General features: G+C 31.7%; 3 protein-coding genes and 1 long non-coding RNA gene across 4 annotated transcripts; all 4 read right to left on the reverse strand.

The window, feature by feature from the left end:
• Positions 1-8,574: 8,574 nt before the first annotated feature.
• LOC145029327 (uncharacterized) lies at positions 8,575-9,765 on the reverse strand. Its single transcript, XR_013676472.1, has 4 exons — positions 9,565-9,765; positions 9,074-9,429; positions 8,943-9,003; positions 8,575-8,682 (listed from the first exon to the last, which is right to left on the reverse strand). It is a non-coding gene; the product is annotated as an uncharacterized LOC145029327 (long non-coding RNA).
• A 7-nt stretch (positions 9,766-9,772) lies between these two features.
• LOC145030368 (uncharacterized) lies at positions 9,773-10,447 on the reverse strand. The gene has a single exon (XM_078978744.1). The coding sequence runs from the start codon at positions 10,445-10,447 to the stop codon at positions 9,773-9,775; it is 675 nt and encodes a 224-aa protein (XP_078834870.1).
• A 2-nt stretch (positions 10,448-10,449) lies between these two features.
• On the reverse strand, positions 10,450-11,796 carry LOC145030369 (uncharacterized). Its single transcript, XM_078978745.1, has one exon. It carries the CDS (start codon positions 11,794-11,796, stop codon positions 10,450-10,452), a length of 1,347 nt encoding a protein of 448 aa, XP_078834871.1.
• A 5,845-nt stretch (positions 11,797-17,641) lies between these two features.
• Positions 17,642-19,875, reverse strand: LOC145032715 (uncharacterized). Its single transcript, XM_078981623.1, has 4 exons — positions 19,483-19,875; positions 19,281-19,401; positions 18,745-19,130; positions 17,642-18,015 (listed from the first exon to the last, which is right to left on the reverse strand). Exons 1-4 carry the CDS (start codon positions 19,515-19,517, stop codon positions 17,667-17,669), a joined length of 891 nt encoding a protein of 296 aa, XP_078837749.1. The 5' UTR covers positions 19,518-19,875; the 3' UTR covers positions 17,642-17,666.
• Between the last annotated feature and the right edge of the window lie 3,848 nt (positions 19,876-23,723).

Raw genomic sequence — 23,723 nt, forward strand, 5'->3', positions numbered from 1 at the left:
TTTATAATGTATGACAATTCGGCAATAATTTATGATATTTCAGTAAAAAAATAATAATATTTTAACAAAAATAAAGATATTTTAGCATAAAATAATGATATTTCATTAACAAATTATTATGATTCAATAAAAAAATTCAACAAGAATAAAAAAAAAAAAACGAAAAAAAATGTGAAATATGATTTCAGCAATATATAATTTATATTGTAACAAGAAAAGAAGAAGAAGATGTTGGAAGTGTTAGAAAGAAGCAAAACAAGTGTTGTGCCAAGAAGAAGACACACATAGATTTTTTAATCTGAAAACTTCTGAAAAACAAACAACTACGAGATGAAAAGTGTTGCGCGTGTGCTGCGACACACAGCAATAAGAAGTTTAAAGAGATTTTTTCCAAAAAAAAAAAATAGAACCTTAATTTCCAATTTTCTCTTATTTATCTTTTGAAAAATATCCCTCCAACTTGGCATGTGTAAAATCATTTTATATCATATTAACATAAGTATGCCAAACGCAGGGCCATCCCAATACCCGGGCGATTTGGGCTTAGGCCCAGGGCATCAATTTTTCAGGGGCATAAAATAATTTCTACTATACATAAAGTATATGGCCCAAACAAATTATCCCTATGTTTCGTGCGATCTGATTTGGGAGGCGAGAAAGCAGGCGGGGTAACGAAAAGTTAGGCACCAAACAACCATCTATCGTTTCTTCAATTGCACATGGAAAATCGAAATGTTTGTTGGCACTCTGAAGTAGGTTGTTGTCGATTGGATGCTTAGACTCACGTGACGTCTCTGATAAATAAAAGTAATAATGATTTATTTTTCACTTTCACTCGATAATGCATAGCTCTCAATTTCCAATTTCTTAGTTATCACTGATTACATTTTATAACTTATTACATATCTCAATTTCTCTGATTTTGGTTTGTAAATACTCCAATTTTTGTATTTTTTCAAGTTCTAGTTTGTGATTTATAATTTCTAATCTTGTTTGGTGGTTAAAGATCGTGGTTTAAGTCTTCTAGGTTCCTAATATAGTGATTCTATTACAATGATTATGATTTGGGTGTGAATATGATTTGGGTGAGTTCAACTTCTTTTATTCTGATTTCCTTTCCTTGTTGGCATTCTAAATTTTGATATGATCTATGTTTAGCGTTTTTGTTGTCTATTGAAGTGCAAGGTCTCTTCAAGTAAAATTTCTCCTCTCTTTGAGCTCGAAATTTGTTCATATCTGTGGTTTGCTTTAGCCTTCATGTAATTTTTTTTACCATTTGTCATGTGTGTTTGCTTCTGATACAAATTTCTAAAGATCCTTTCTAAACTTTTGTGTTTTTGTTGCTGTGATGTGAACCAGAAGGCATATTTCTGAATTCGACTTTTGTTTATTTTAAATATCAGAACATCTAGTGGAGCAGGAGGTATAAATTTATTTTATTGTTTCTATTAGATAGTAACTTTAAAAATAGATTCCAATTTCTGATTATATGATTTATGTTTCAGATCTCTTTAAGTTTTGAAAGTGGAAACAAAAAGTCTCAAACATAAACGACATTTTAGCTTAAAAGGTGATGTAGTATCTCCAAAGTATTTTAAAATTGAAGCTCTTGAAATTGTGTCTCCGAATTGCTCATGACTCGAGAAGATTGAATGTATTAGCATGTTTAAGGATCCAAAGTGATTTTTTTTATAAAATGTTGATTATTGTAAAAAAGATATGTTTATGCTACAAAATTTCACAAGAGATTGTCTAATGTGACTTTTGTATGTTTTTATTTGTATTATTTGTTTCAATATAAATTTATTTTGCGTATGCTTTTATAATTTTGTTTATTCATACTCCTTCTCAAACGTTTGGTGTATATATATATATATATATACATACTAGGAACATGATGAGGGCCGTGATAATCACGACCCTATAGAATTGATTCCGGAGCGAGTTTCATCACAGTTAAGCGAAATGGTAAACTTAAATAGTACAATGTATAAAGATAATATCTATATAAGTGTGTAGTCATTGTAAGAAGTTTAAGTTGAATGCTTATTCTTTTACAAATGGTAAAAGTGTAAAATATAGTGTGTTTACCGAAACTTATACATTCCATTCCATGGTGTTAAGAGAATGTGTAATATACTTATACTCTTGTTGGAAATATGGGCAATATAGCATTGTACTTTAAAAGTACAATGGTGTACTTTAAATTGTAAGGAAAGAAAATATATAATTTAAGTACATTGGTATTTTTCGCATATAGAAATACAAAATCACAAAGCATACTCTTGCTGGAAATATTGGTAATATAGCATTGTACTTTAAAAGTATAGTGTTTTAAAGAGAGAAAAGATGTAATTTAAGTACATTGGAAATATAAAATCACAAAGCATGTTGTCGTACGCACCTGCAGTGGAGTTACATGAGTTTGTGTGGTGTTGGCAATGACAATGGAATTGGCATTGGCATGGACTCTGATTTGAATTTTTTTTGGCCTGTAGCAACTCCAATACTTTTGAGCATGCTCATAAGGGATATGGATATGAATAATATTAACAATTTTAATATAATCTAATAATCCTATTGTATCTTTTTCAAATGGACTACCAAAATGATATATTTGTCAAGTGGACAACCAAAGTGAGTTTTATCTATAAATTTGTTAAATGGATCTTTGATTTTATTCTTTATTTATTCATTTAATTTTCATTCATGTAGGTTATTACTTAGGTTATTGCTTTTAAGGAGTTATTGCTTTTAAGGAGAAGTGAAGTGATGAAGATATGGTGGAAAGTCGTAGTCTAAGAGTTTTTGAAATTTGACCTCAAATATGATTAGGTTTGCAATCTCTTATTTGTTTCATTCGACAATATTGTGGTATATTATCTAGGTGGTATATTATCTTTGTGATTTTTTTTATCATAATATAAGAATTCAAATGAAATTGTAGATAATGGAACGAAGGTTAGATGAGAGTTGACATTTTTGTGAAGATTGTGTTACAAAGAAAGATGGTTATAAAGTATTCAACAATATTGTGGTATATTATCTTTATGGTATATTATCTTTGTGAACCCAGTACATGCCAACATAATAAAAGTAGATTGTAGGTCCATTTTTCATATAAAAACTTGAAAGTGTATATACAATAGATCTTATATGAAAAACTTGAAAGTGTATATACAATATATCTTAATGATCTATACACCAAAAGAAACCATACAAAGATGGTTGTCAACTGCAGTTAGCTGCTATTTACATACCGAATAGACCTCTATATTCTATTCGCAAAAGATACTATTTACATATCGAATAGATCCTCTATATTCTATTCGCAAAAGATACTATTTACATATCGAATAGACCCTCTATATTCTATTCGCAAAAGATACTATTTACATATCGAATAGACCCTCTATATTCTATTCGCAAAAGATATGTAGAAGATAGTTACCATCTTTAACAAACCACAAACCACAGTTACTTTGTTTTTTTGGAAGGTCTTGGATTGCTTGCCCGAAGAACATCTTCTTTCACAGGAAGTGCTAAAGGTGGGACCGATTCAGAAACTTTTTGTTCAATTGGAGAGGAGCTGGAAGTTGGAAGTTCTGGAACAAGATGCTTTGTCATTAGAATTGGTTCTGGCTTATTCTTTGGAAGCAAGTATATAACAGGAACTTGCTTTGAATTCTTAACTTCAAGAGGTTTTTCAATTTCTCCAGCCGATGGCAAAGGAACTGTGGCTGCAAGAGAAGACACATTCTTGGTTGTTGATGTGCCTTCACCGATGTTTGATCTATGGACCATGTTATCAGACTCATTTGATACAGCAGCACGATCATTTACTTTGTAAGCTTTAACAATATTCACTTTGATGTCTGTTGTTCCTTGAAAATGCACTTCGTATGCACGAACGAAAACAACAATATAAACAGACTTGATTGCAGTGGCAATGGAATTGCATAGACTTTGACTCTGTTACACATTAACAAATGTTAAAAAGAATTTATATAATTATAAACTAACATGTTTTTACAAGGTTAGATAAAATGTGCATTTACCGTTTCTTCACTGATTTGCACATCTTTTGGAGAGAAATGTATAAACTTTTCAAGTTCAGGTGTGTGTAAATTTGCTTTCATCACTCCACTTTCATCGGCAATCAAAATAGTTAACCTTGACCTAAAGGAAATTTCATAGGTGAGAAAAAAATATTTCAAGAAGGGAGTAAAAGAAGATTCATGCTTACATCTGTTGAATTTCTGACTCGATGTGACAAGAAGGACAGGTAACAATCCAAGTTGTGTCGGCTTCTATAAACTTGAAGCAATTGGAACAAGCAGTGTATGATAAGTTACGTTCTTGTTCAGGAAGACTCAGGGTGCCTTTCACCCAAGCAGTTTTCATCTATTTTATATGTGATGTAAATGTAGATGAAACAAATTACATATGAAACATAATTGTAAAAATGAATTTTTTTTAAAGTAAAAAAATAGCTTACAGTGTCGAAATGTGAAGTTGCAGAAACAATAGAAGATATGTTTGTTTCAGCTGGATATGGTAGAAGGAAATCATTTCTTCGGTAGTTTGTGACTGATAGCAAGTCATTTATTTCCTTGCGGTTGTTATTGTACCTAATTTTGTCAGATAGATGTATCAGTGTATAAATCAAGATAAATAAAAATAGAAGTTATTTAATAATTTTAAGAAAAAAATATGGTATGAACAACATAAGTAATACCAGGTGCGTAATTGCAAGTCGTCCCTAACCGGTGGATTGATGAGCAAACCTGAATTTGGCTTCGTTGTTAAAGAGATGACTGTTTCCATTTTTTGTAATCAGTACAATAAATGAAGTTTTATTGTTATAATATATATATATATATATATATATATATATATATATATATATACATATATTATCCGGTAAAAAGGTAAATAAATTACAGTTAAAAGTCGTGACTTTCAGCCTCAGTCCAAAGAACAAAGGGGGTGGGCCTTGGATTGACTGCAACATATAACCCTCATGTTCATCGAATTGGTTCCACAGAGTGATCACCAAAGGCAGTTTTCTATAAAAGAAAATTGTAATGTAATCAATGTAATGTATGTAACTAATAGGTAATAGATTATTGTGTGATAAAGAATTTTATACTCTTCGTTGATAATAACGACATCTCTCCGACTGACAAGGTCAAAACCTTGTTCATAACTGGGCAAACATCGTACAACGATGCCTTTGACATCTACATAATACAAATATATATGTTTATATATATATATATATATATATATATATATATATATATATATATATATATATATAAAAACATAGTTAATATTAAGAAAAATAAATAAATAAACAAAAAATAACTGTTATGTAAATAGAAAAAGTATTTTACTTTGAAGATGTTCTGATTCAGCATGTTCATGGAGCCTCGTAAATGGTGTGAATTCAAAAGTACAAGGTAAATTCACCGGATTGCGATCAGGATGTTCTTGTACAAGCGTTCGCTTATTGAGCACCCATGAAAATCCATATAAGCTAAGTGCATATCTTGGATCACATGGGATGAGAAACGCATTTGAGATGCGATACCTCCTGTATTGTGTGAATGTTCTTGCATAGTAGTTTAAATTCTCACTGAAAATAATTGATGTGAACTTTAAGCCTTTCAGAATCTGTTAACATCAGTCGTTTGTAAGAAGACCCTTTTTTAGTTTGCAAAACGTGCTGACATTCTAAGATTTGTACAAGGGCTATCCACTGGTTGTGAGTTGCCTGATTGATTTCCATAATCGGAGTAAGTTGTGTAGACATGTTTATTTAACTGCAACATAAAAATTTGTAAAAAAAGTCAATAGGCATACAGGTAAATTAAGAAAATGAAACAAAATGAAGAACGACTCTTCATAACAATTAGGTAAACTTACCGGATCAAACGTGTACATATTGTCTTGTTAAGAAATTTATCAACAATAACAATAAATATATAAGGTAAAAAATTATTACGTGTAAAATTGGGAAATTCGAAATCCACGTGTAAATATCTTAAGTAAGGAAAAATAACAGATGTTGTTGGCTAACAGCACATCGAAAACAAAGGTATGACTGATGATTGTTTATACTTATCTAAAGAGATCATGTAATTGGAATTGTCTCCGACTGCGTGTCATCAGATTTGATAAACCAACACATAAGATACGTCATAAGGACAAAACATTGAAAGAAAATAGATCAATTTTTGCATTTTCTGTCTATCTAAACAGACAGCGTAAAAAATAACTGAGGTTCTGATGGATAGTGGCCACGTGCGATCTAGTAAATCAGAGTTATGTGGAGATGGGATGTGTGGACAATAATCTATTGAGATGAGAATACCTCTGTTTCCCCATTGTTATACTTATGAAGTGGGATTTTAGAACCCCTATGTTGGCTTCTAAATTGTGAATAAATAAGTGTAGAATATTTACAGCCATCGTTTTACGTTGCCCATTAAAAAATATACAATTGGGTCCTTAAATTTTAAATGATGGTAAACGGATTATTATTATCATAAATGAAAAAATTCCTCTAAATATGTAAATAGGATTACAGGAAAGAAAATCCATTCTAAAGTAAGTTTAAACTGAATTTTAAATAAATATTTTTTTGTCATATAACTGCAAATATTAAAATTACCAAATAAATATACACAGCATATGTAAGGGTACTCGTCAAAACATATACCAAATACCATAGTTCAAATTCAAATGTATTTAATAATGAGAGAAGTCTAAAAAATTTTGCCTAATAAAAATGGATTAAATTTTGGGAACATACAACTCTACACTAAGATCGAGTAAGATATACAATAATCTAAAGTACACATAAACAAAACATTCTTTAAAAAATAAAAATAATAAGTATCAATACATAACAACTTTTACATATAAATTGACTAAAATATCCAATCAGGTTCAATACACATATTAAATATCCTTAAAGCCAAAAAAAAAAAATGTGTAATAAAAAAAAAACCCTTATATTTATATGGACATGTATAATGAAAGAGACATAAATTGATGAAAATTAGCTAATGATTACTTGTAAAAAAATTAAAAAACAGGATATGTAGAAATGGAAAGCATATTATTAAAGGTGGAATTGGAAATAGGTGATAATAATTTTAAAATAAACTGAACCATTAAATGGTCTTTTTATGTATTGCAACAAGAGGTACAACTGATATGAATGAGAATGACTGAACCAAGAAAATAACTTGTCTTTCATGCGATAGCGAATGTTAGATGGCATAAATAAACAATAGAATTGTATAAAAAAGATGGTAACAATTACAGCAAGGTAATAAGATTTCCTTACCCATAACAGCAATAAGCTTTCATTTTCTTACCAAAACTTTATGCCAGTAACATCTATTTTCTCCTACTAAAGATGATCTAATTTCACACTTTAGTAAAGTAAACCATCCGACCTGACATAAAGAAGTTCATGTTTACACCAATATGCCCGTTAAACAAAGTGGTGGACCATTTTGCTCGGTAGTTACTGATGGGTTTTTCAATTTGGTTATATGAAAGATTTTGCAATGGTTGTTAAAAATGAAATCGAGTAATTATAATAGGTGTGGGAGAATCTTAGAATACAAATTAGTATTTTTCACATTTTTTGATATAACCAAGTATACAAGCCGATCGGTAACTACCAAGCAAAAGAATCAATCACTTGGTTTAACGGGCATATTTGTGTCAAAATGGTATTGTTTATTTAGGCAGGACAGTTTGATTAACTAAACTGTGAAAGTAGATTATCTTCACGACGAAAAAATAAAGGTGAATGGTATAATTTTTGGGTAAGTAAATGAGAGTAAATTGGTATTATGGGTAAGGAAATGAAAATACGTTGTTATAACTATATATGAAAATGTGTCGTAGTCTATTGTAAGAAAGATTATAGCTAATTAAAGAAAATTTGTTATTATTTTAAATGAAACTAAATCTTAATATTAATAGATAATTCAGTTGTGCATATCAAAAGTTAGTCTATAGTAAAGAATTTATAAGTAACTTATTTATTGAACATTAGATTAATTAAAAGAAAACCATTTTGTAAAAGTTGCAATGACCTGTTATAATTATGCAGTTAGATCAATACTAACAAATTGAGTACTCTTGATTTATCTTTATAGCCATTATTTCATCTATTTCCTGTCAAGTAAATGAAAAACTTTTATGAGAATGAGTAGTATAACAAAATTAGCATGTGACACTTAAAAAAGAAAGTCGATTACCAATAATTTTAATTGGCTTGTTGGGTCTTTCATGTTGGAAACTGTTGAAGGGCCAGGAAATGATAAACCAAAATTAAGCCCACCATAAAAAACAACCTAGTTTAAGTTTCCATCTCACCAAAACATGACGCAAGTATCACATTCAACCTTAAGCACAGAATGAGGTTGATCCGTTCTACTTAACAAGTACAGTAAACGTAAGAAAGATTAGTTAGTAAAACTTATATCCAAATGGCATACATTACAAGCTTTACATATTTAAATATATGATATAGTCTACCTAATCTCCTGATCTAATGTTTAGATTTCATCTTGTTGGTGAAGTTTTGTCACTTCCTGATTGAATACTGTTCCAGAGGGGTGTGGTTTCGATACCATGTGAGTAGGTTACAGCCTGTAAGAAAGTAAACACATACATATTGACATGCAAAGCAAGAAAGACTGTCATGTTTAAATTGATTTCAATAAGGTTAATTGTGTTTGTAAAACATAAAACCGAGGGAGATCCTAAAAGATACTATGTAAAGATGTTTAATAAAACTGAATTGAGAAATAGAGTAAAGATTAAGGATGTCCTCAAATGTGAGTACGAACAGCGAAGATATTTAGAAAAAAATATTTTATATTCAAATCAACTGATAAAAGGTAGCTGACCTTTTTCATTGAAAAGCAATTAAATACCATGCATCCTGTAGTTGCAAAGATCAACAGCTACCTGTGGTAAAAAGAATATTAAATGGGTACATGAATAAAAGAAAAATAACAGGAAGTTGTAGGAAAAGTACCTACATCGACAGCTGATGAGCATGTTGTAAAATCTCTTTATAGACGATATTCTTAGTTGTTATATTATTTGAGCTACCATATGCAGATCCCGTTATAAAAACTTTAATACTGTTTATACTTTTTGCTCTCGAAAGTGCTACATACAACTGACCGTGAGAAAAAACAGGTTCTTTCAAGTAAATGCCAACATAATCAAGTGTTCGACCTTGAGCTTTGTTAATGGTCATTGCAAAACACAATCTAATTGGGAACTGAAATCTTTTAAATGGAACTGTATATTGTTCTCCTGTTGGTGGCTGTAATGGAATTCTATGAAGCAAAACCTCTTTTCCAGCAAATTCTCCATAGCTTATCTCTGCACGTATAACATTCCTTTGAAAATCTTTACAGAAAAGTCTAGTACCATTACATAAACCTTCAAAGGGGTTCATGTTCCGCAACAAAATAATAGGAGCATTATACTTAAGAACAAGTTTATGAGGTGGCATACCATTTGGTGTTAAGGAATGAAGTAAATCCTCATACTAGGCCTGATCATTTGGATCAATAGTCTCATCAAGACTAAAATATTCAATCTCTTCTCCGGGCAATTTGTATATCAAAGTATCATTAATCTCATCTACAAAAGTATTTTTAGTTGTTAGAACAACACGATTACAAGTGGGAGAGAAAGTGGCAGGAGTAACAAAAATGTTAGGTTAAACATATTTCATAAGAGCTTCCAAACCGTTAACATCATTACAACCCTGAATAACCATTGATGATGGTAGAGAAACAACCGCATCGTCTGTATGAGTTCCTATACCATTACCAAGTGCCAAAAGGAAACTTGAAAAAAAAGGATCCAATAGAGCTCGCATGTTTTCTGTTAGCTGCAAATGGGTAAGAGATTGCCATAAATAAGAATTAGTTAAACAAGCAGAAATAGTTTGTGTTTTACTTCCTAGCCTAACAACAGAAAGAGTTTGTCTGAAATCACCACCAAGAACAACAACTTTACCACCAAAAGTAGCTGAACAGTCCATTATATCTCTAAGTAGACTATCCAAGGATTCAATTGCAGATTTCTTTGCCATTGGAGCCTCATCCCATATAATCAACTTACAAATCCTAATCAGCACTGCTAAAGAGCTTTGTTTACTAACCTTACATACAAACCCTTCAGCCGCATCCAAAGGTACTTTAAAACGCGAATGAGCTGTTCTGCCACCAAGCAATAATGATGTTGCAATACCTGATGTAGCTGTAGCCAAAGCAACATGACCTTCAGATCTAATTTTAGCCAATAAAGCTCTATATAAGAATGTTTTCCCAGTGCCACCTGGACCATCGATAAAGAAACAACCAGGTTTATTGCAGCTAACTGCATCCATTATCATTTCAAAAGCAACCTTCTGTTCTTTATTAAGAGTATATATTGCAGCCAAATCTTCAGTGGAAACAACAATATTTTTTCTGTTTTAATCTCTCTAGTGTCGTCTTCCATCAACCAATCAAATGAATTTTGGGGTAGAACATCAAACTGATGAAGACGTCTTCCCATTGACTGCAGAAAACAATCAATCTGTTTAAATGCACGGGCATTAGATTCTTTGTGTGTCTCTTTGTGGTGGCGTAAAATGTCTTCCATCATTGCATCTTCAAATAACAACCACAACTTGCGCGGACTATTTGGATAGGTAAAAACTAAAAGTGAAGCAAAAAGCCTTCTCAACTCATATGGCATGTGAAAAGTAGAAGCTTCTTGCATACATACTTGTTGAGTAGCATCGTCAAGTAAATAACCACGTAACAAAGCAGCTTCTCTAAAGGTAGCAACAGTTACCCCGTTAATCATTTTTAAATCAGCAAACGATTTAGGACAGCGAACTCTAGACAAAAGAATTCTAAGATAATACCTTTCGCCTTCAGTTGGATGGGCAATCACAATACGACCAATTGAGTCGCCTATTTTCCGGGGTGACCACATCTTTTTATCCCCCTTCCAAACAAAATGATCAGGAAAATGATTGTATGTGAGCTTAAGCTTTTTTGCTAAAACTCCAATATCATTTGCAACAAAAAACTCAGTCAACATAGTTTTTCTTTGACCAGAGTTACTCAGAATATTAACCAATGTTGATTTATGTTTGAATGTCAAAGGCTGATAGTTTTCTAAATGCAAGGGCAAATGAATAACAGCTGGTTTCATTTCACCCAAAGGAAATTTAAAAATTCTCCATGCACCTTCAGGAGGAGAAACCCATTGACCTGATTGATACTCGTTAATCTCATTTATAAGGACAGGGTTTGTAATTGGAGAAATATTAAAGCTTATCTTGTCAGAACCCTTACAAATATACTTATATATATACTTCACAGCCTTTATTGATGAACAAATTTCTATATTAATGTGACAGTTAAATTTACAAAGCAAATAGGCATTATACGGAACGACCCATTTATTATTAAGAATAGCACCTCTGACTTTCACTTCGGACCCATCGTTACGTCTACGATATATAGGATATGCATCGTCTGTTTGAATAGTCTGAGAAGAAAAGTCTTTTGGGTAAAGATTTTTACAAGAACCCTTCTTTTTCATACATATGTTAAAAGGATTTAAAGAGCCACATGGACCATGAATCATATGTTGCACAACCATCCTAAACAAATGAGGATTTGCACTTTCTGATGGTATTTCTGTAGAAACAATTTTGTCAAAGTCTTCAGGTGTATGCATTTTACAATTGCTTTCTAATATAAGCAAAAAATGTGCATGTGGAAGTCCTCTTTTTTGGAATTCTATAACGTAAGTGTGAGCACAAATTTCTCCGAAAATGTTATTCTTGAAAAGTTCATGTTTAAGTTGTTCTAGTTTAGCATGAAAAACTCTAACAATCAAATCAGCTCTATTTTGGCCTTCTTCATATGGTTTAAGATTTTCTTTTATTTCAGGCCAATTAGGATTGCACGTCATAGTTAAAAAAATATCAGGCTTACCGAACTTTTGTACCAAGGCCATTGCATCTACATATTTTTGTCTCATGTTTCTAGGGCCGCCAATAAAATTCGAAGGTAATACTATTCTTCTACCAATAGCAGAACCCTCTGTTTCCCCTTTTGCCATTGCATCCACAACTCCTTGCAAGAATTCTTGTCTTATTTCTTCCTATTGTATTCTAAAAAAATCTAGTCTTTGTGTTTCTAATTTAACATAGTTGTCAACTATATACTGCTGTAGTAATCTACCAAAATAGAGTAAATAAGTTGTGTCATCATGCCTTATCTGAAGCTTATAAGCGTAATACTCTCTAACAGATACAACCTTGGGGTTATCTACGTTTCTTCCAAGCACTGTATAAAAAAGAGAAAAGAAGTAAAGCACAATACATTTTTCAAAAAATAAATAAATAGAAAGAGTAAGTATTTTACCAGTTTCTTCCATCTTTAATAAGTCATCCGCACACGCTATACTACTCGGAGCAATAAGTTTTTCTGCAGCTGAACACAAACCCTGCTTTCTAACTTGGGCTGTTTTATTTTTTTTTAGAATACCTTGATGCCAGCCTAGTTCTCCAAAAGGAAACATTAAAGGATATTGTAGAGGATCATAACAACCATAAAAATACTTTATATTTCTAGAGTCAGCTTCATGGGTTGTAACTCGGATATCTCTTGGACCACACTCCCCATTATCTTCACCGTCCACCCAAATTGCAGCAACCTGTGATACATCGGGTTTATTATAGACTCTTTGGTCTTGAACAACAACAGTTTTAAGAACAATCTTATAAGTATCTAAGTCTCCAATATTCTTCAAATTCCGAAAAAAATAAGCGTACGGATTATGTTGAAGATATTTTATACACTTCTGAACCAGAGTTTCACATATCAGTGGACAAACCATTAACCTATTTTGGATCTCATGTTTAGTATCATGAATATATAACTGCAGATTTTTATGTCGGTCATTTTCAGAGTATAAACCATTAATAAAATGATACATCTGACCTTGAACTCTAAAAGTATAAATCCCGCTGTCTCTCTTATTGAAATTAGGATGAGATGTAACACCTAAGGATGTAAAAGCGAAATGGTTATTATATGTTCTAATATATGTTCTAAAAACCTTTGCTTCGTGACAGTCTGAAGTTAGTAGTTCAATCATGACTGTTGGAAGGTGATTACTATACAAGACAACACTACCATCTAAACAACAAAAACCAGATGTTTCTGAATAGAATTTAAAGCACCACAATGATGACAGTCAGGAACGTAAGGTAAGATATCAGCAACAACAGGAATGAACTTTAATAGAGCTCTACCTGTTGCATGACCGGCAAAATTATGCTTATTTTTACGATTTTCTTGCTTTGAAATAGATTTCCTTATGTAATTTTTTTTTCTGTTCAAGTCTTTGTTGTTTCCATCTTAAAATAGCACATTTCCTATATGCTTTCCTATCCTCAAACTCCAAAGAAGGCTGAACATCCTTCATGATAGATTTATCAACCTTTTGCAATAAAAACAGATGAATAACATAAGCAACAAAACAAATATTACTAACCTAAAAAATAGCATAACCCATTAGATTTATATAGACTTTTAGTAAATTGGCTAACATGTTTTGTAAAAACAATAAGGAAAACCATTTGAAATCAGGGTAAAAGAAGAAACATGACAACACTTTTCATGTAATAGCAACATCGTGAACAATTGGAGAAAGAAAATATACAAAAAATACTCAAATGGCACAGAAATAGAACTATCATTCATACCTTCGGGCCTCCTAATTAGCATGCACAAAATCCTGCTGCTCAACTAATTCGAACCTTTATAAACCCTCAGAATAAGTAAAACCCTCGAAATAAGTAGGCAGATCTAAGAAGATTGAGGCAACGAATTCAATAGAATCTCAACTCTTGTAATGTGAAAAGGAAAAAAAAAAGACAGAAATAGAACTGGCATTCATACCTTCGGTCCTCCTAATTAGCATGCACAAAATCCTGCTGCACAACAAATTCGAACCTTTATAAACCCTCAGAATAAGTAACCCTCGGAATAAGTACGCAGATCTAAGAAGATTGAAGCAACGAATTCAATAGAATCTCAATCTTGTAATGTGAAAAGGCAAAAAAAGCCAACAAATAAATAAATATCAGAAACAATAAACACCAATTGATTTAATTGGGCAAAAAGTTAAACCGTTTAGTTTAATTGGACCATATCTTAGACAACATACAGCTCCAACACGTATCACTATAGGCGGTGTAGCAAAGAATTGCAAAATTAACTGCGTGGGGAGAAAACTGTTTGGGATAAGCACCAGGTAAACGGTAATAAAGCCCAAATTTTATTAGTCAAGAATAAAACAAAAGTAAAACGGTAATAAATCACAACTTTTATCGGTTAACAATAAAACAAAAGTGACCACAAAAGGAGACATCAATTGGACCAAAAATTGGAAAAGTAGAACGACACATCTTTACAACCTAAGCCTAGCAGCCATAACCTAAGCCTACAGCTATAATGCCAAAAAGTAGAGTAAATAAAGATATATGTTAAAAGTTGTCGGCACACTTTTATTTATTGGAGGAGAGTATATAGACATATATGTTAAAATTACCGGCAGAATTTTATTTATTGGAGGAAATAAGCACCTCAATGACGTGCACCAAAGTAGTAATCTCAAACATATAGGTAATGATATATATATATATATATATATATATATATATATATATATATATATATATATATATATATATATATATATATATATATATATATATATATATATATATATATATATATGGAGTGGTTCAAATGAGAACAAAAAAAGGTTAAGAACCATAAGAACCTTTAACTTTAAATGTTTATAAAGAGTTTTAGGGTAACCCTAAACCTTAAACCCTAAACCCTAAACCCTTTATAAACACCTTAAACCCTTTATAAACACCCTAAACCCTTTATAAACACCCTAAACCCTTTATAAACACCTTAAACCCTTTATAAACACCCTAAAGCCTAAACTCTAAACCCTAAACCCTTTATAAACATTTAAAATTAGAGGTTTTTACGGTTCTTAACCTTTTTTTGTTCTAATTTGAACCTATATATATATATATATATATATATATATATATATATATATATATATATATATATATATATATATATATATATATATCGTTTCTCGCCCCGGGTAGTAAAAACTATTAGACCGGCCATGACCAAACGAAAGTAACCTTATGGACCAATCTTTGGATGGTTCGTCAAAAATTAAATACTCAGTATTACGTCTAAAATCATTACCTAAAATAATACACAACTGTTAAAAATCCGTAATTGATACGATAATCTTAAAATTAATTCCAAAAGCAAAAGCAGGGATTAATTTTTAACTTGCTATGTGTTTAAAAGGGTAAAAAAATTTGAGCCCCTATTGTCTATTGATTGTGATGCCGGTCCAGGCCATGTGGCATGGACTTGGATTGGACACTTGATAAACACTTAAAGTTTGTTATGTTTTTTTTACTTAATTTTTACTTTTTACTTTAATTATTGCAACTTTAAGTTTGATGTAATATTTTATTTGTTGTGATTATTATTTATTGTTAGTTTTATACTTAAGTAAAGTTGGAATTTTTCGACAAGAATATATAACCCATCGATACTCTAAGAGAGCAAATTCTTGTTTATGATTTTGATACATAATCATTAATCACATAACTTGATGCAACAATAGCAGCAAGAACATAAAGAAGAGTATGCGGTTGGGACCTCGGGAGTTTACGAATATACAAATAATTATATAATGTACTATATATAATAAGAATTTTGAAAATAATATTAATAGTTCTATAGAATAGGTTACAATTAGTAGTTATGGAAGAGACTACTCATGTTTTTCAATGGCCGAAATAAATGCATTATGTTACTAGATGCCAAACCAGTGTAGGCTGGTCCAAGTAAATGTCTTAGCAATATTGCCATGCCATGCCACTTTATCAACTAATATTATTTTGTTATATTATTATATATTTGACAATATATGAATGATAATTTGAAATTTATATTGACACATCGGTATTGATTAAAGTGGCGGAGCCGTGATCAAAGTAAAGGGGTATCCTAATTTCATATTTCGGGTAATCCAATTTTTTTTCCAGGGTACTTGACTTTCCTCGGTTCCGTTTCGGTTTTAAACCCAAACATTAATCGAATTCTTAGCTAACCTCAAGTCTTGTTATATAAACATGAAGTTGAAGTATATATTTTGATAATTGAATCGATGTGTGATGCAAAGTAGACATCAAATGAAGTATTGAGGATATCAGACTTATATAATAGACAAAAATGGTTGAGTTTACATATGTTTGACGATATGAGATAGAATAAAAAAATAGACAGAGGATATATAAAGAGAAATAATTGAACCTGAGAGCTTTACTTCAATAAACGAACACCTTAACCAATAGCTCTACTATTTGTTTTATATTATAATTGAATGGATGTGTATATATACATTATATCGAAAAAAATTAAAAGATTCGTAAAAAAAATTACACTAAAGAAAAATTAAAAATTACAAAAAAATTGAATAACCGAAAACAAATATATTTAATTTCAAATGACAAGAAATAAATTACAAAATTATCCTTGTAACCATTTATCACATATTAATACTATTAATTTCTTTTACTCTCTCTCTCTCTCTCTCTCTCTCTATATATATATATATATATATATATATATATATATATATATATATATATATATATATACTTATCTTGATAGTATAAAATAGAAAAACAAATAAAGATAAGAAATACAAGATATTTGATTTTTTTTATTCTTTTCATCATGTTGCTTTAGAGCACCTGATATGGGCATGTTATGCTCCCGTTATTGCTGAGGTGGTGGTCAAAACGCCGTTAAGACGCAAGGAACACCACCCCCTTGGTCGTTAAGGGGATGTTAAGTCATTTCCGGTTGTAACTACCACTAGAGAAAACGAGCAATTTGATTGACTCCTTTTTTTTGAATGGTAATATGACCATTTGAATTAAAAAAATATATATTTACTTTTTTCTTTTTTTTACTTATAATAATAGGTGTTATAACATGTTAATAACATCATAACCATTTCTTCACTTGATGATATAACATCATTATTAATGATGTTAATGATATGACATGTAAAATGACATCAAAATATTGTTATACCAGCCCATACCCAATATTGTTAAAATACTCTTAAAATAGATCATTTATATAAATTAATATGACAAGAACATACCAACATAATACACGTGTTATCGGCACAACCTAGCATCTATTGTCACAAATTTCATAAAGGCAGCATGCAATGGAAAAGAGGGTACACTATTCATGTGTCCCTTGTGATATGTCTTCATTCTTTAATTTATCTCTCTCTCTCTCTCTCTATATATATATATATATATATATATATATATATATATATATATATATATATATATATATATATATATATATATATATATATATATATATATATATATATATATATATATATATATATATATATATATATATATATATATATATATAAAAGTATATTATACTTTAACATGATATCCCATTGAGTCTATTAGCTTGAGCAATGCTTGATCTCATGTATCTTCTCATCTCCATTGATGCTTGAAGGCTTTCTCTGGCATACCTTAAAGCATCAAGAACATCTTTAACATTGCTAGTAGAAATTGGCATCTCTTGTTTCTCTTCTTTGATCACCGAATCAACCACGACTAATGCCATGGAGTTGTTGAAGCTATCATCACAATCTTCTTCACGTTTTGTTGTCATAAGTGCCTTTTCTTCAACAATTACCAATGCCATTGTGTTATCGACATTATAATACGTGTCTTGATCATGTTCTTCATAATCAATGTTCTTTGTAACTGAAGATTTAGATCTAGTACATAAAGATCGAATATTAGAAGAAACAAAAGATTTTGTGATAAATGGTTACAAACTTACAATACACGATTTACGACATACTATGTCTTGAAACATTATTTAAACAGTCACACCCAATATTTTTATTATTAAAAAGGCTTAAGAAGTTTCAAAATGTTTCTATTATCATCTTTTAATTTGGGAAATATATGATTTCACATATTATATTTGAAGACAAAAAATAAAAATAAGTCAAATTTTCATTAGTTTTTGGAATTTATATATGATATATTTTAATTACATATGATGATATAACATTTTTCATATTCGGAATTTTAAGTAACTCCTTTATCTTTTTAATACATAATATATATATATATATATATATATATATATATATATATATATATATGTGTGTGTGTGTATATGTAATCCATGTTATCTAAAATATTATAAATTATCCTTGTCAAAAATTTCAAGAAATACAATATTTTGTTTGACTTTCAAAAGTCAAGTGCAATTTGTTACGTGACAATTTGCTAACCTAATGAAGTTGATGCATGGGCAAAAATCTATTTTATCTACAAACATCTTATTTTAAACTTATTAAATAAATATATAGTCTATGTTGACAGAAATACATAAAAAAAAAACTAAGATTATACATTATACCATAAAATCTAAAATGACAATAATTAAAATTTTAAATGTCTTGTCAATCAAATTCTAAATCCAAGAAACATACCCATTGTTTTCATCTTTGTTTAAAGCATCTTTGTCACCATCTTTTTGACAGGATTGAATCACGTTTGTATTGGAATCTCCAGAAATAGCCTCGTCTAAAAACCCCTGATTATCTTCATATGAAGGGCAATTACGTCTTTCACCAGTGTCTGTGACACATTCCCACATGTTACTAAATTGGGTCTTCTGCAACTCCATCTGATCTTGAGATCTGGAAGACGATGAAACATATGAAATCTCACTCTTTTCAGAAAAACTTGAAGATTCATCTGCTGAAACATATGATATGTTCAGAGCATTAAGCTTTTTCATCAAAAATTTCAGCCTCTTTTCAGCTTTGTTTCTTGATTTGATCTCCATTTGCAACTGCTTCTCGAGCTCAATCACCTGCAATATTTAGATTTCACAGAACTCAAATCAAATCAAACAATGCATGTAAAGAAATCCAAACTCAAACCCACTATTGAAACACACACACATACACATTTGAATGTGAGAAAACAGATTCAAACTACAATGAGATCGAAAAAAGCAAACCTTTTTGCCAATTTGTTCAGATTCATCATTAGCAGCCTTGGAAGCTGCTCTTTCAGCAAGCAATCTGCCTCTTAAACACTCCACAGTTCTCAAACCTTCATCTCCTTCCATCTTTTTGTCACTGAAATCAAAAACCCACATCACGTTTTAATGATAATCAGAGATGAGAGAAGAGGGTAGAGAGAGAAAGAGAAGGACCCACTTCCATTTTGCTGTGAAGGTATCATTAGCCATCATCGACTTTCGCTTCTTGTTTTTCGGGGGGATTTTTCTTATTATTTCACAGTACAAAATCTACGGATGTCTGCACCCGACACCTAAGAATTTAGAGCTCAAAACAAAGCGAAATTCTCTTTGAAGTTGCTGTTGTTTATATATATTTTTTATTTGAATTTTTTGAACAAGAAACAGAGATGCGAAGAGGGTTTATATAACTTTTATAACAGAGAAAAAGGAAAGAGATGGGAGAGGAAAGAAGTCGGTGTGTCTGTGATTCTTTGGCTCATGTTTTAACTGTATCTTCTTCATTGCTGCTTCACTTGTGACTTGTTGCTTTTATTGCGAAGGTTTTGTTTTAATTTTGGACCCTTCCCTTTCACCTCTATATCTTCTCATAAAACCAAATACAAAATAATGATAAGTTATCCACAAAAATTACCCTATATAGGAAAAGTATATTTTAAGGTAACAATCATTTTGTCATTTTATGATTCTTAACAAAATAACTATGAGGTATGTGAAGAAAACTTCACGAACCACAAAGATAAGACAAAAGATCCGTCTCATAAGTTTTAATTTTTCAAAAATTTAACTCGGAGCCATGTTGTATTAGTATACTATTTGATATTAATTCACTATTATTTATTGTCTTTGTTTATTAGGATGCTAAGAAAGCATCCACGATTGCAACTTATAACACACAAAGTCAAGTTGTATGTTGCATGGTGGATTGACAACTCCTATTTTTAGATTGCTTTTTTGATGGTTATAATCAAATAACTATGTAAGTAATGATGTCTTGCTCACTAACATTCGATTATAGTTGCATAAGTTTTCTAACAAACTTTGTAATAAAACAATTTCAATCATTATTTATACTTGAAATAAAATTTAAAAACATTATTGTACTAATGAAAAGTAGACCAAACTATTCAAGTTTTGTCAGTATTTGATTTTTTTTATAAGAATAATTATTTAATAAACAATAACAAATATTAATCACACATTAAATTTAAAAAAAAAAACATTTCTATCGATACAGATCCTTGATGAATTATTAATTTGTATGTAGTGTAGAACAACAAAGAATCATCATTGCCAGATGAGCCTAGAAGTGCCTTAGAAGTTAGAACTTAGAAGAAGTACACCAACACGATCATTATGGTGGATGATCACCAATTTTATCACTTCAAAAGACAAGCATAGTGGGTAATGGTTTGGTAACACCAGTTCAATGATAAACATTTAGTTCATGCTGAATACTTAAACATGGATGAAAATGTGATTTAATTTAAAAAAACACAAGACTTGCCCCACATATTTATGATACCATACCATGCCCACCTTCTTTACATCAATCTATTTTAATTTCTTTATCAAGGCTTGCAACCCATGATACGTGGAAAGTGCACCTATGCATTGACATATGATTACAATAGAGAGTAGACCTTTGTAGTTTTATGTTACGACCATAAGTTCAAAACTAAGTTTCAAAATTACTAAATCGATTTGGTCATCTTTGTTATGTAGCTTGGCTTTTATTAACCGAGTTTTATTGTTAACTTGTATTGGGAAAAAACTACTCTTGACTCACATTTTAAACTAGAGAATGACTCATACACACGCTTTGGCTCAACCTTCGCTATTTCACGAGTCCTAAAGATTTTGTATGCATTCTTTGACACATATATTATGTTAGAAATTGGGGTATAGTAAGGCTTGGAATTTTGAGAATTGTGTAAAATACTTTCAGATTAAAGCATTTGGGTGGTACTCCCAATATTCTTTAATCGGGTAAAACTCAGAGAGACAGAAATTTAGAATGTTTTGATGATAGTTTCATATGTACCAGGAAATGAGACCAAAACCGACTTTATGATCTTTGTCTGAAAACTGTCATAAAACTATAAAAACTGACATAAAAACGGAAGTTTGGATAAGGGTCAAACAATGGCCAATTCTTTGCCCCTTGGACCCCGCCAGGGGCTGCCGCACCTTGAACCCTGCTCCCAGGGGCACTGCCCCTGAACCCCCGTTCGTTTAGGGGCTTCTCCCCTAAATGATAGTGTACTTTGAAAACTTGATCAAACTTAAAAAAGTGTGTACTCTCACCTTCCTTACTTGTCTTATATTGATCAAGATCACTTTTGATCAACAAAGTAATCTCATTACACTTCAATAATATTGATGATAACAAATCACCAACATATTATTTGCAGTATCACACTATATAATGTATTAAGAAAAATCGTGTTCAAAGACAATATAAGGATACTTATGTTTTTTCACAAGTTTGTATTCAAAACAATATATAGATTTGGATTTGTGGTATGAGTAAACTATGGATACTCGCATGTACATGGATACTTATGTTTTTTCACAAGTTTATTCAAAACAATATATAGATTTGGATATGTGGTATGAGTAAGCTATAGATACTCGCATATACAACAATATATGTACACATGTGGGTTATTGGTTTCCTTAAGCCTATAAACTATCACAATAACCTAATGCAATAAAATTAGATATATATAATTTTATATTTTAGAGTAAAACATATAGTTCTTACATGATGCAACCAAGTCTTGGTGGGAAGATGTTAGAGATGAAGGATGGAGTGAGAGTTAGAATCCTCTCGATGTTGTGAGATGTTCCAAGACCACTTGATCAAAAATGGGATAAAAAATGGAAACACTAGTCAGGTGTAATCTGGGAAGATCTTAGGATTAAAGTCCTACACTTAAGTTAGACATGTATAAGAAAGTGTATGTGGGGTTTAGAGATAAGTAAGGGGATAATGTTGTGTTATTTGCTTGAAACCTCATATGAAAGACATATTTATAGATTTGGAGGATGGGACAATGTCTGTCACCTTGTACGGTTTATGTATCAATATCGGATGTGCTTTTTCACAGAAAACCGTGGGTGGTGCACAATCTCTTGTTGGATTTCGGCGAAATATTTTGGTGCTTTGACCTTGCATCAGGCTTGACTTTGGCCTCTTCCATCTGCATGAACAAATAGCTTGACGACTTGGCTGTCTGACAATAGTGTTGGCCAGCCTCGCCTGACTGTAACATTGCCTGCTTTGTAGCACTACGCGACCGCCCAACTGGCTGGCACTGCTGCCAACCAACTGAGCATGAATTGGGTTGACCAAGGCCTAACCTAACTCCTCTCGAACTAATTGTCACTTATAAATACAATGATTCCTCATCAACTGTTGTATCATGTGACATCGAACCCCGCTCGGAACATATTTGTCTTGTGATGGGCCCTGCCCAACGTACCCATCAGGCCCCGCCCAACATACATACACTACATACACACATGCAAGGTCACACAAAAAACTAACATACAGATAACCATAATCTATGGGTCGATATTGGTGTCTTCGACCCGCTAAGCACTGGGAGGAAACTCACATCAATTAAAAATTAGATACATGCTCGGACTGGTATTCCGGGAAATCTCTGCACTAAAATCATCAAATAATTCCTTAACTAATAATTAGGGTCCTAAACCATAATCGAGACTTTAAATTCACAATTCTCGACTCCAAGGATAAAAGATCATTTTACTTGTCCTTAAATGGCCCAAACTAAGTAGCACTTCAAAGCTATAAAATGGCCTAAGTCCATAAAATATTCAAGGCCCAAAAGCCTATAGCCCATGAGTGACCCAAATTGAAAGAGGCCCACAGCTAGGCGTACGCCCACACACTCAACACGTACAACCCGCATACACATGTTGATACGGATGCGGCTTGTTAACCCAGTACGCGCAACGTACTAAGGAGTACGCCCAACGTACTGGCCAGAGACCCAAAAGCTATTCACGGTTCCTAATCCCTTAAGACCTTAACATCAAAACCTCATATCTCAACATACTAAGGAGTACCCATGTCAGACTGTTCTGGGGTGCCGACTACCCTCCAGTCTATCTCAACCGGCAACGGGAACTATTTCACCCCTACCTTTATCATACAATAACAAAATATAATCATACGGTCAGACATATCTGGGATACTGACCTACCCTTTGACTAGGGCTGACAATCGTGTCATGTTCGGGTTGGTGTGTCACGGGTTGGCGGGTCAAAATATGCCAACTCAAACACGACCCATTTAAATATACAGGTGACGGGTTGGTGGGTTTGGAACATAAACCCATATATGACCCGCCAACCCATTTATTTATACGGGTTCACGAGTTGGCGGGT

Source organism: Lactuca saligna, chromosome 2 (genome assembly GCF_052625555.1).
Source record: "Lactuca saligna cultivar CGN05327 chromosome 2, ASM5262555v1, whole genome shotgun sequence".
NCBI lineage: Eukaryota > Viridiplantae > Streptophyta > Magnoliopsida > Asterales > Asteraceae > Lactuca > Lactuca saligna.